This window comes from Salmo salar, chromosome ssa16 (genome assembly GCF_905237065.1).
Source record: "Salmo salar chromosome ssa16, Ssal_v3.1, whole genome shotgun sequence".
NCBI classification, from domain to species: Eukaryota; Metazoa; Chordata; class Actinopteri; order Salmoniformes; family Salmonidae; genus Salmo; species Salmo salar.
The window spans coordinates 56,744,386-56,756,885 of record NC_059457.1 but is presented as its reverse complement, the minus strand read 5'-3'; the positions used below and the strand labels follow the sequence as shown (position 1 = coordinate 56,756,885).

At 45.2% G+C, this 12,500-nt stretch overlaps 1 protein-coding gene across 4 annotated transcripts in view; it reads right to left on the bottom strand.

Annotated features, from left to right (window-relative positions):
• The window catches only part of lpp (LIM domain containing preferred translocation partner in lipoma), a 519,001-nt gene that overhangs the window by 325,819 nt on the left and 180,682 nt on the right, over nt 1-12,500 (bottom strand). For all 4 annotated transcript variants that reach the window (XM_045697474.1, XM_045697472.1, XM_045697476.1 and 1 more), the window contains one exon: nt 5,937-6,112. In XM_045697474.1, the coding sequence (XP_045553430.1) occupies nt 5,937-6,108 (172 nt within the window). In that variant the 5' untranslated portion in view covers nt 6,109-6,112. The remainder of the gene's footprint in view (nt 1-5,936; nt 6,113-12,500) is intronic.

The window sequence follows — 12,500 nt, the reverse complement described above, 5'->3', positions numbered from 1 at the left end:
AACCATAGAATACAAACACATAGACTATCAACCAAAAACCCGGAAATACTAAATCAAACACCCTTTACACAAACACACCACCCCGAACCACATAAAACAAATACCCTCTGCCACGTCCTGACCAAACTACAAAAACAATTAACCTTATACTGGCCAGGACGTGACACTCCTCTGTCACTCGACGTCTCATTCTCATTGAATCGTACAGATCACCTTTCCATGGAGACTTAAAATTGTTACTTTCGAACAATTTCTTCTGCACCGTTTTATCCAATGCAATTGACATCTTTTTTGAGATAAATAAAACAGATTCGATCTCTCCATCTACACTTTGGGAAACACTTAAAATTGTTTTTAGAGGTTAAAACATTTCCTCAAAATGTACACTACCTCATGTGTTTTAGCAGTTAAAACCATTGAAATTAATAATACTTTCAAAACATTTTACACATCAGAATCACCTGAAGACAATTCAATCATGAATACTTTTTTTTTACAATTCACAAACTCCTACCATTAGTACAGAGAGGACAGAGGAAATTGATCAACCTTTGCAGTTATAGGAGATGTTCAATTAAATTACAGCAATGCAAAGTGGGAAATACCCTGGCCCAGATGACTACCCAATCAAATTCTTCAAGAAGTGTTCTACCAAACTGGCACCCCTCCTTCTTGAACTGTTCAAACACACCCTGGACCAGGGTGCTTTACCCCAAACCCTGGGCCAGGGTGCTTTACCTCAAACCCTGGGCCAGGGTGCTTTACCTCAAACCCTGGGCCAGGGTGCTTTACCTCAAACCCTGGACCAGGGTGCTTTACCCCAAACCCTGGACCAGGGTGCTTTACCCCAAACCCTGGACCAGGGTGCTTTACCTCAAACCCTGGACCAGGGTGCTTTACCCCAAACCCTGGACCAGGGTGCTTTACCTCAAACCCTGGACCAGGGTGCTTTACCCCAAACCCTGGACCAGGGTGCTTTACCTCAAACCCTGGACCAGGGTGCTTTACCCCAAACCCTGGACCAGGGTGCTTTACCCCAAACCCTGGGCCAGGGTGCTTTACCTCAAACCCTGGGCCAGGGTGCTTTACCTCAAACCCTGGGCCAGGGTGCTTTACCTCAAACCCTGGACCAGGGTGCTTTACCCCAAACCCTGGACCAGGGTGCTTTACCTCAAACCCTGGACCAGGGTGCTTTACCCCAAACCCTGGACCAGGGTGCTTTACCCCAAACCCTGGACCAGGGTGCTTTACCCCAAACCCTGGACCAGGGTGCTTTACCTCAAACCCTGGACCAGGGTGCTTTACCCCAAACCCTGGACCAGGGTGCTTTACCCCAAACCCTGGACCAGGGTGCTTTACCCCAAACCCTGGACCAGGGTGCTTTACCCCAAACCCTGGACCAGGGTGCTTTACCTCAAACCCTGGACCAGGGTGCTTTACCCCAAACCCTGGACCAGGGTGCTTTACCCCAAACCCTGGACCAGGGTGCTTTACCCCAAACCCTGGGCCAGGGTGCTTTACCTCAAACCCTGGACCAGGGTGCTTTACCCCAAACCCTGGACCAGGGTGCTTTACCTCAAACCCTGGACCAGGGTGCTTTACCCCAAACCCTGGACCAGGGTGCTTTACCCCAAACCCTGGACCAGGGTGCTTTACCCCAAACCCTGGACCAGGGTGCTTTACCCCAAACCCTGGACCAGGGTGCTTTACCCCAAACCCTGGACCAGGGTGCTTTACCCCAAACCCTGGACCAGGGTGCTTTACCCTCAAACCCTGAACCAGGGTTCTTTACCTCAAACCCTGGACCAGGGTTCTTTACCCCAAACCCTGGACCAGGGTGCTTTACCCCAAACCCTGGACCAGGGTGCTTTACCTCAAACCCTGGACCAGGGTGCTTTACCCCAAACCCTGGACAAGGGTGCTTTACCTCAAACCCTGAACCAGGGTTCTTTACCCCAAACCCTGACAGAGGCATTGATTGTACTTTTTTTTTTTAAACCCGGGGAGAAAGATGCATCTGAGTGTGACTCATACAGACCGATCTCGCTTTTAAATGCAGACGTTAAAAAATATTACCGAAATTGCTCGCCTCTCGATTAGAGTCTACTATGACTGACATCATATCAACGGATCAGACAGGATTTATTAAAGGGTCATCGCTCCTTCTTTAACATTCGGCTCAACATTATAAGCTCTCTTCTATCTTTGGGCGTTACTAAAGGAATTATCTCTTAATATGCAGAGAAGGGCATTTGACAGAGTAGAATGGGACTATTTATTCTCTGTACTGGGAAAATGTGGCTTTGGTTCGAACTTCATATCCCAGTACTTAGAAACTGCATTCACAAATTTGTCCCATTATCAAGGGCCACACGCCAAGGATGTCCAATGTCCCCTCTGTTATTTGCCCTGGCGATAGAACCCATTTCTACTATGATATTAATACATGGCATTTACAGATGGGAACTGGAACAAAGTTTCCCTGTATGCAGATGACTTGCTTTCATAAATATCAGACCTTGAAGCATGTGTCCCTGAGGTAGTGGACCTACTGCGTAGCTTTGGTGTGTTTTCAGGTTATAAATTACATTTCTCTAAAAGTTAATGTTTTCCTGTTAATGAACTAGTGTTACAAATTCCTTCAGGATACCATTCCATTTCCTTGTGCACTATATAGGGGAAAGGGGCTCTGAGTCAAAAGTAGTGCACTATATAGGGAATAGGGCTCTGGTCTAAAGTAGTGCACTATATAGGGGAAAGGGCTCTGGTCTAAAGTAGTGCACTATATAGGGGAAAGGGCTCTGGTCTAAAGTAGTGCACTATATAGGGGAAAGGGCTCTGGTCTAAAGTAGTGCACTATATAGGGGAAAGGGCTCTGGTCTAAAGTAGTGCACTATATAGGGGAAAGGGCTCTGGTCTAAAGTAGTGCACTATATAGGGAATAGGGCTCTGGTCTAAAGTAGTGCACTATATAGGGAATAGGGGCTCTGGTCTAAAGTATTAAACTACATAGGGAATAGGGCTCTGAGTCAAAAGTAGTGCACTATATAGGGAATAGGGCTCTGGTCTAAAGTAGTGCACTATATAGGGAATAGGGCTCTGGTCTAAAGTAGTCCACTATATAGGGAATAGGGCTCTGGTCTAAAGTAGTGCACTATATAGGGAATAGGGCTCTGGTCTATAGTAGTGCACTATATAGGGAATAGGGCTCTGGTCTAAAGTAGTGCACTATATAGGGGAAAGGGGCTCTGGTCTATAGTAGTGCACTATATAGGGAATAGGGCTCTGGTCTAAAGTAGTGCACTATATAGGGAATAGGGCTCTGGTCTAAAGTAGTGCACTATATAGGGAATAGGGCTCTGGTCTAAACTAGTGCACTCTATAGGGAATAGGGGCTCTGGTCTAAAGTAGTGCACTATATAGGGAATAGGGCTCTGGTCTAAAGTAGTGCACTATATAGGGAATAGGGCTCTGGTCTAAAGTAGTGCACTATATAGGGAATAGGGCTCTGGTCTAAAGTAGTGCACTATACAGGGAATAGGGCTCTGGTCTAAAGTAGTGCACTATATAGGAAATAGGGCTCTGGCCTATAGTAGTGCACTATATAGGAAATAGGGCCCTGCTCTATAGTAGTGCACTACATAGGGAACAGGGTGCCATTTGGGACATACCTTCGTTTAACAGGTCAATTTATGGATCTCAAATCAAAGCCACAGAACCCTGCTCTAAGGAAGTCAGTCTCCTGTTTGCTTAAGAGTCAAATCCTTTCCAAATTCTCTACACAAAGCTTTCAAAGCAACTTCCGAACAAATACTGGTTTGCACTTTGGCCGTTGGTTAATTTCCTCTTTAGAGGTGTATTATTAGGTATTTTTTTTAAATAATAAAGGTGTTCTTTCACTCCCTAATTGGCTGATAGCAGCTCTATTCTATAGTGGTTTCCATAGTAACAGTGAGGTTTCTTTTTGTGTCAGTCCTAAAAAGCTTACTGATTAGGAATATGACTTAAACTTCTTTATCTTTGCATTAAAACGGTATTAATTAAGGCTAATCTATTTTTGGTATTTTTCACAGAGTTAAAAAGAAAAAATAATTCAAGGTCTGAGTGTTTTTTTTTTTTTACATCACCCTTGGATTTCTTTGATAGAGTACAGCGCTGTGTCTTTGTTCATGATATACATGGACATATAAAGCGGGGGGGTTGATTTAAGTAAAGTCTGATATAAAGAAAGGGTACACTTGCTATTACAGCTCACACAGCAGTCTAGATATTACCACACACACAACAACAAAAAAACGTTGAATTTGCTACATTTTACAACCAAAAATACGTATTTGAGATAATTATTATTCTTTTTTTTTTAACCGTTGATATAGAAAACACTGAGGCATTTGAACGGCTGGACTCTGATTCATGTTTCTCCAGGTTAATCGGCTGTGGCAGAGGAGTGTTACCAAACACTGATGCTGAAGACCAGGAGGAACCAACTCTGATCAGGAACCAGATACTGAGCAACAACACAACGTGGCTCATCAGGCGACGCCAACAAAGGTCTGTCTCAAATGGTAACCCATTCCCCTATGTAGTGCAGACCCATAAAGGGGCTCTGGTCTAAAGTAGTGCACTATGTAGGGAATAGGGCGCCATTTGAGACAGACAGCCCCCAGATAAGACATGTACATGGTGTACAGAGAAACCACATGTTCACACAGAGACCCACATACTACAGACACGCACGCACACACACGTTCTCACAGAGACCCACATACTACAGACACGCACGCACACACACACGTTCTCACAGAGACCCACATTCTACAGACACGCACACGCACACACACACACACACGCGCACACACGCACAAACAAACGCACACACAACCATCAAACAACAAGTCCCTAATCAGTCCCTGTCTGTCAGGTTTCAAAGTGGTATCATCAAACTACGCTCGGAAGGAAAGAAAGGACAGCCTTCTACTCAGGTCCAATCAGAGCTGAGCTGGTGTCCTAAATGGAACTCCGTTCCCTATGTGTAGCGCACTACTTTTTGACCAGGGAACAGGGCTCCATTTGAGACGTAATCCTGGAGATTGATACTGGGGGCCCATCGAGGACACGTTGCTGTGGAGGAATGTGTCCTTCCAAACCTCCCTTGAATGAAGACATTCTATGACTCCAGATCCCTGGATAGGAGTCAGTACTGGGGCTACATAGGAGGTCTCAGACACCTGGATAGGAGTCAGTACTGGGGCTACATAGGAGGTCTCAGACCCCTGGATAGGAGTCAGTCCTGGGGCTACATAGGAGGTCTCAGACACCTGGATAGGAGTCAGTCCTGGGGCTACATAGGAGGTCTCAGACCCCTGGATAGGAGTCAGTCCTGGGGCTACATAGGAGGTCTCAGACCCCTGGATAGGAGTCAGTCCTGGGGCTACATAGGAGGTCTCAGACCCCTGGATAGGAGTCAGTCCTGGGGCTACATAGGAGGTCTCAGACACCTGGATAGGAGTCAGTACTGGGGCTACATAGGAGGTCTCAGACCCCTGGATAGGAGTCAGTCCTGGGGCTACATAGGAGGTCTCAGCCCCCTAGATAGGAGTCAGTACTGGGGCTACATAGAGGAGGTTAAAGCCCCTGGGGCCGCATGGCTCTCAGACTCTCGTCAGCTGCATGCACACTATTCCTCTGGAGAGGAGTGGGAATTGTATTGTAAACCAATGTGTGTATATGGCTTTGAGTGCACTGCATCAGTGTTGTCTAGAACTGTGTCTGAACTCTTTTCATCCTTCTAACGCAAGACTTTGTGAAGTCCATACAATTGTGACCAACAAACACTTTAGTTTCTTCTGCAATACATGCACCCTTCTTGAGTCACTTGCTACAGCAAGCATAACACCACCAGTTATCAGTAAGTCCCCTCCCCCTCCCTCTCTTACCTCCTGCAAGGTCAGTGGGGTCCTTGTACGGGTTGAACTTAGGTTTGGGGGCAACCACAGGGGCAAACTTCTTAGGGGCTTGTTGTTGGGAAACAGAGATACTAGGGATGCCCATGGCAGGTGTGGTCTCCATCCGGGCTGTCACCTGAACCTCGCCTTCACTGGTCCACATGGTTCTGCAGAGGATGAGGAGGAGAAAGAGGAGGAAGAAGAGGAAGAACAAGGTTATGGTTGTCTTCAGCTTACGTAAACAACGGGCATATTGGTTCTGTAGAGGGAGAGTTAAGACAGGTTAAGTCTCTGGTCGACATGGTTCTGCAGAGGAAGAGGAGGAAGGGGAGGAAGAGTAACTAACCAGCCAGGTTAAGATAGAGTCAGACTCATAGTTTTTGACCGGAGGAAGACGTGGAGTGGTTGAAACATTGTCACGAAGCAGACATACGGTTTCAGTGTGCAAAGATTCGATTCATCATACCGTCTCACAGCTTTGCTCATACGCCGCCTTCAAAACATATCCACACCCCCTTGATTTTATCCACATTTTGTTCTGTTACAGCCTGAATTTAAAATACATTACATTGAGACGTTGTGTTACTGATCTACCCACAATACCCCATAATGTCCAAGTGGAATTAAGTTTTTTGACATTTTGACAAATTAATAAAAAATGAAAAGCTGAAATGTCTTGAAGTCAGGAAGTATTCAACCCCTTTGTTATGTCAAACCTAAATAAGTTTAGGAGTAAAAATGCGCTGAACAAGTCAGATAATAAGTTGCATGGACTCACTCTGTTCAATAATAGTGTTTAACATGATTTCTGAATGACTACCTCATCTCTGTACCCCACACATACAATTATCTGTAAGGTCCCTCAGTCCAGCAGTGAATTTCAAACATAAATTCACAAAGAAGGGCATCTATTGGTTAATAACATGACTAAGAGGAATGAAATCTGACCATTTACTCTTGAGGTGCTGACCTGTTGAACCCTCTTCAACCACTGTGATTATTATTATCTGACCCTGCTGGTCATTTACGAACATTTGAACATCTTGGCCATGTTCTGTTATAATCTCCACCCGGCACAGCCAGAAGAGGACTGGCCACCCCTCATAGCCTGGTTCCTCTCCACCCGGCACAGCCAGAAGAGGACTGGCCACCCCTCAGAGCCTGGTTCCTCTCCACCCGGCACAGCCAGAAGAGGACTGGCCACCCCTCAGAGCCTGGTTCCTCTCCACCCGGCACAGCCAGAAGAGAACTGGCCTCCCCTCAGAGCCTGGTTCCTCTCCACCCGGCACAGCCAGAAGAGGACTGGCCACCCCTCATAGCCTGGTTCCTCTCCACCCGGCACAGCCAGAAGAGGACTGGCCACCCCTCATAGCCTGGTTCCTCTCCACCCGGCACAGCCAGAAGAGGACTGGCCACCCCTCAGAGCCTGGTTCCTCTCCACCCGGCACAGCCAGAAGAGGACTGGCCAACCCCTCATAGCCTGGTTCCTCTCCACCCAGCACAGCCAGAAGAGGACTGGCCCCCCCTCATAGCCTGGTTCCTCTCCACCCGGCACAGCCAAAAGAGGACTGGCCACCCCTCATAGCCTGGTTCCTCTCCACCCGGCACAGCCAGAAGAGGACTGGCCACCCCTCATAGACTGGTTCCTCTCCACCCGGCACAGCCAGAAGAGGACTGGCCACCCCTCATAGCCTGGTTCCTCTCTAGGTTTCTTCCTAGGTTTTGGCCTTTCTAGGGAGTTTTTCCTTAGCCACCGTGCTTCTACACCTGCATTGCTTGCTGTTTTGGGGTTTTTAGTCTGGGTTTCTGTACAGCACTTTGAGACATCAGCTGATGTGCGAAGGGCTATTATAAATACATTTGATTTGATTTGATTGACCAGTGCCACAGAGTAAATTGCTGTGCTGCAGCCGTTGGTTACGTCTCGTTAACCAATCAAAATGAAGCTGCAACACAACGAACGGTTAACAAAAGGTTCATTCTTAGACCCAAACAGAGTACGTGGAGATATCGTTGCTTGCAGTGTTCCTGGAGTCCAGAAAGAAGAGGACAATGACAACAAAATTACATAAAATTAATTCAAAATAAGGTTGTATGAATTCTGTAGTGATGAGGGGGGGGGGACGACGACTCCAACCAGTTACATGTTGCAATATTATATTGATTTGGGACTCCAAGTACAGATGTATTTGTTGCTGTCTAGTGCTAGTTGTCAAAACTCTGGGATTTCTTTCATCCTAAATATCTTGTTCTCCATCTTTTTATTAAATAGTGATGCAACATGTTGTCAGGACTGATCAAAACAAGTCTCCATCATTTCTCGTCTCTCTACAGCAGACATATGGTGAGACGTGTTTGCAATTCCCAGCCCTACTATGCTGGTAGATAAATACAGAGGTGTCCATGACAGTGATAAAACAGAGATGATGAATACAGAGATGTCCATGATAGTGATAAAACAGAGATGATGAATACAGAGATGTCCATGACAGTGATAAAACAGAGATGTCCATGATAGTGATAAAACAGAGATGTCCATGATAGTGATAAAACAGAGATGTCCATGATAGTGATAAAACAGAGATGTCCATGATAGTGATAAAACAGAGATGTCCATGATAGTGATAATACAGAGATGTCCATGATAGTGATAAAACAGAGATGATGAATACAGAGATGTCCATGACAGTGATAAAACAGAGATGTCCATGATAGTGATAAAACAGAGATGTCCATGATAGTGATAAAACAGAGATGTCCATGACAGTGATAAAACAGAGATGTCCATGACAGTGATAAAACAGAGATGATGAAAACAGAGATGTCCATGACAGTGATGATGAAAACAGAGATGTCCATGACAGTGATGATGAAAACAGAGATGTCCATGACAGTGATGATGAAAACAGAGATGATGAAAACAGAGAATACTTTAATTATGAAGAAGACTTGAGGAGTTAAAACAACTGCTTCTCTAGCTGAGGACACTAAGACACCTTATTTCACCATCCCATTCTGAAACACTGAAATATTTCAACTATTTTTATATGTCATGCGTTTAAAAAAAAATCCTTGTTCTTTTTGTTGATGTTGTTGTTGTTTCTCTCACTGTGTTGTGCTGTTTATCATCCCGTATCTGTTACATTCTCCCTGCGGAGGCAGGGGGGGGCAGAAAGAGAGAGAGAGAGAGAGAGAGAGAGAGAGAGAGAGAGAGAGAGGAGAGCAGCAGCCGAGAAAGTCCCACGCACCTTTTCATCTTTTAATATCTGCTCAAATCCTCGTGCTCCTCCCTCCCGCCCGCCCGCCCGCCGTTCCGTTGATATCCCTCCATTCCTCTCTCGCTACGTTTGTTTCAACAGCGTACCAGTTTCACACCCACCTGTCCTTCTAATGCAAAACACTCTAATTCATCCCTGCTGCTCTTAACGCTCCAATATGAGACGTATTAAAATAAAGACAACTGAGGCTCACCTCAGCGTGTGAACAAAACACATTTTACTGAAGTGTCGAACAGAAAACCTTCCAAGCAGCACCTGGTTATATAAAGTTGCAATCTATTGTCTAACGTGATCATTGTGGCACTTTAACGTGTATCTGGTTGTGAATAGGCCCAGGCCATACACAATGGTGACCCCACTATATCAACTTCAGCGAGCGATAGATTAGGTGAGAAATCAAAAAAGGTGGGTTTTTACCAGCTATATTCTGTTGACATGGTACTATCTGAAATCAAAAAGGTGGGTTTTTACCAGCTATATTCTGTTGACATGGTACTATCTGAAATCAAAAAGGTGGGTTTTTACCAGCTATATTCTGTTGACATGGTACTATCTGAAATCAAAAAGGTGGGTTTTTACCAGCTATATTCTGTTGACATGGTACTATCTGAAATCAAAAAGGTGGGTTTTTACCAGCTATATTCTGTTGACATGGTACTATCTGAAATCAAAAAGGTGGGTTTTTACCAGCTATATTCTGTTGACATGGTACTATCTGAAATCAAAAAGGTGGGTTTTTACCAGCTATATTCTGTTGACATGGTACTATCTGAAATCAAAAAGGTGGGTTTTTACCAGCTATATTCTGTTGACATGGTACTATCTGAAATCAAAAAGGTGGGTTTTTACCAGCTATATTCTGTTGACATGGTACTATCTGAAATCAAAAAGGTGGGTTTTTACCAGCTATATTCTGTTGACATGGTACTATCTGAAATCAAAAAGGTGGGTTTTTACCAGCTATATTCTGTTGACATGGTACTATCTGAAATCAAAAAGGTGGGTTTTTACCAGCTATATTCTGTTGACATGGTACTATCTGAAATCAAAAAGGTGGGTTTTTACCAGCTATATTCTGTTGACATGGTACTATCTGAAATCAAAAAGGTGGGTTTTTACCAGCTATATTCTGTTGACATGGTACTATCTGAAATCAAAAAGGTGGGTTTTTACCAGCTATATTCTGTTGACATGGTACTACCTGAAATCAAAAAGGTGGGTTTTTACCAGCTATATTCTGTTGACATGGTACTATCTGAAATCAAAAAAGGTGGGTTTTTACCAGCTATATTCTGTTGACATGGTACTATCTGAAATCAAAAAGGTGGGTTTTTACCAGCTATATTCTGTTGACATGGTACTATCTGAAATCAAAAAGGTGGGTTTTTACCAGCTATATTCTGTTGACATGGTACTATCTGAAATCAAAAAGGTGGATTTTTACCAGCTACATCACTGACAGAATATTGCATACTTATCACTTCACACACCGTCAGAAACATGCCTATAGTCCCTTAGATCGGGTTGGGTGATGTCCAATAACTTTTGTCCTATCATGATTAAGATATGTGTAAAATATTGTGATATGTTTTTATTTATTTAACCTTTATTTAACTAGGCAAGTCAGTTAAGAACAAAATACTATTTTACAATGACGGCCTACCGGGGAACAGTGGGTTAACTGCCTTGTTCAGGAGGCAGAACGACAGATTTTGTTTTACTATAGGGGGTACAGGTACAGTCAGGGTACAGTCAGTGTGGAGGCTATATACAGGGTGTTACGGTACAGAGTCAATGTGGAGGCTATATACAGGGTATTACGGTACAGAGTCAATGTGGAGGCTATATACAGGGTATACCCTACTGAGTCAATGTGGAAGCTATATACAGGGGGTACCGGTACAGAATAAATGTGGAGGCTATATACAAGGGGTACCGGTACAGAGTCAATGTGGAGGCTATATACAGGGGGTACCGGTACAGAGTCAATGTGGAGGCTATATACAGGGGGTACCGGTACAGAGTCAATGTGGAGGCTATATACAGGGTGTTACGGTACAGAGTCAATGTGGAGGCTATATACAGGGTGTTACGGTACAGAGTCAATGTGGAGGCTATATACAGGGTGTTACGGTACAGAGTCAATGTGGAGGCTATATACAGGGGGTACCGGTACAGAGTCAATGTGGAGGCTATATACAGGGTGTTACGGTACAGAGTCAATGTGGAGGCTATATACAGGGTGTTACGGTACAGAGTCAATGTGGAGGCTATATACAGGGGGTACCAGTACAGAGTCAATGTGGAGGATATATACAGGGTGTTACGGTACAGAGTCAATGTGGAGGCTATATACAGGGGGTACCAGTACAGAGTCAATGTGGAGACTATATACAGGGGGTACCGGTACAGAGTCAATGTGGAGGCTATATACAGGGGGTACCGGTACAGAGACAATATGGAGGCTATATACAGGGGGTACCGGTACAGAGTCAATGTGGAGGCTATAGGGGGTTCAGGTACCGAGTCAGTGTGAGGGGGGGTACAGGTTAGAGGTAATATGTACATGTAGGTACATGTTTGATCCTAAACTTGGCTCTCCGGTACCGCTTGCTGTGTGGTAGCAGAGAAAACAGTCTATAACTTGGGTGACTGGAGTCTCTGACAATTTTATGGGCTTTCCTCTGACACGGCCTATTATAGAGGTCCTGGATGTCAGGAAGCTTTGCCCCAGTGATGTACTGGGCCGTACTCACTACCCTCTGTAGTGCCTTACAGTCAGAGGCCGAGCAGTTGCCATACCAGACGGTGATGCAACCGGTCAGGATGCTCTCGATGGTGCAGCTGTAGAACTTTTTGAGGATCTAGGGACCCATGCCAAATCTTTACAGTCTCCTGAGGGGGAAAAGGTGTTGTCGTGCCCTCTTCACGACTGTCTTGGTGTGTTTGGACCATGATAAGTTTGTTGGTGATGTGGACACCAAGGAACTTGAAACTCTCGACCCGCTCCACTACAGCCCCGTCGATATTAATAGGAGCCTGTTCGGTCCTCCTTTAGTCCTGTAGTCCACGATCAGCTCCTTTGTCTCACTCACATTGAAGGAGAGGTTGTTGTCCTGGCACCACACTGCCAGGTCTCTGACCTCCTCCCTATAGGCTGTCTCACCATTGTCGGTGATCAGGCCTACCACTGTTGTGTCATCAGCAAACTTGATGGTGTTGGAGTCGTGTTTGGCCACGCAGTCGTGGGTGAACAGGGAGTACAGGAGGGGACTAA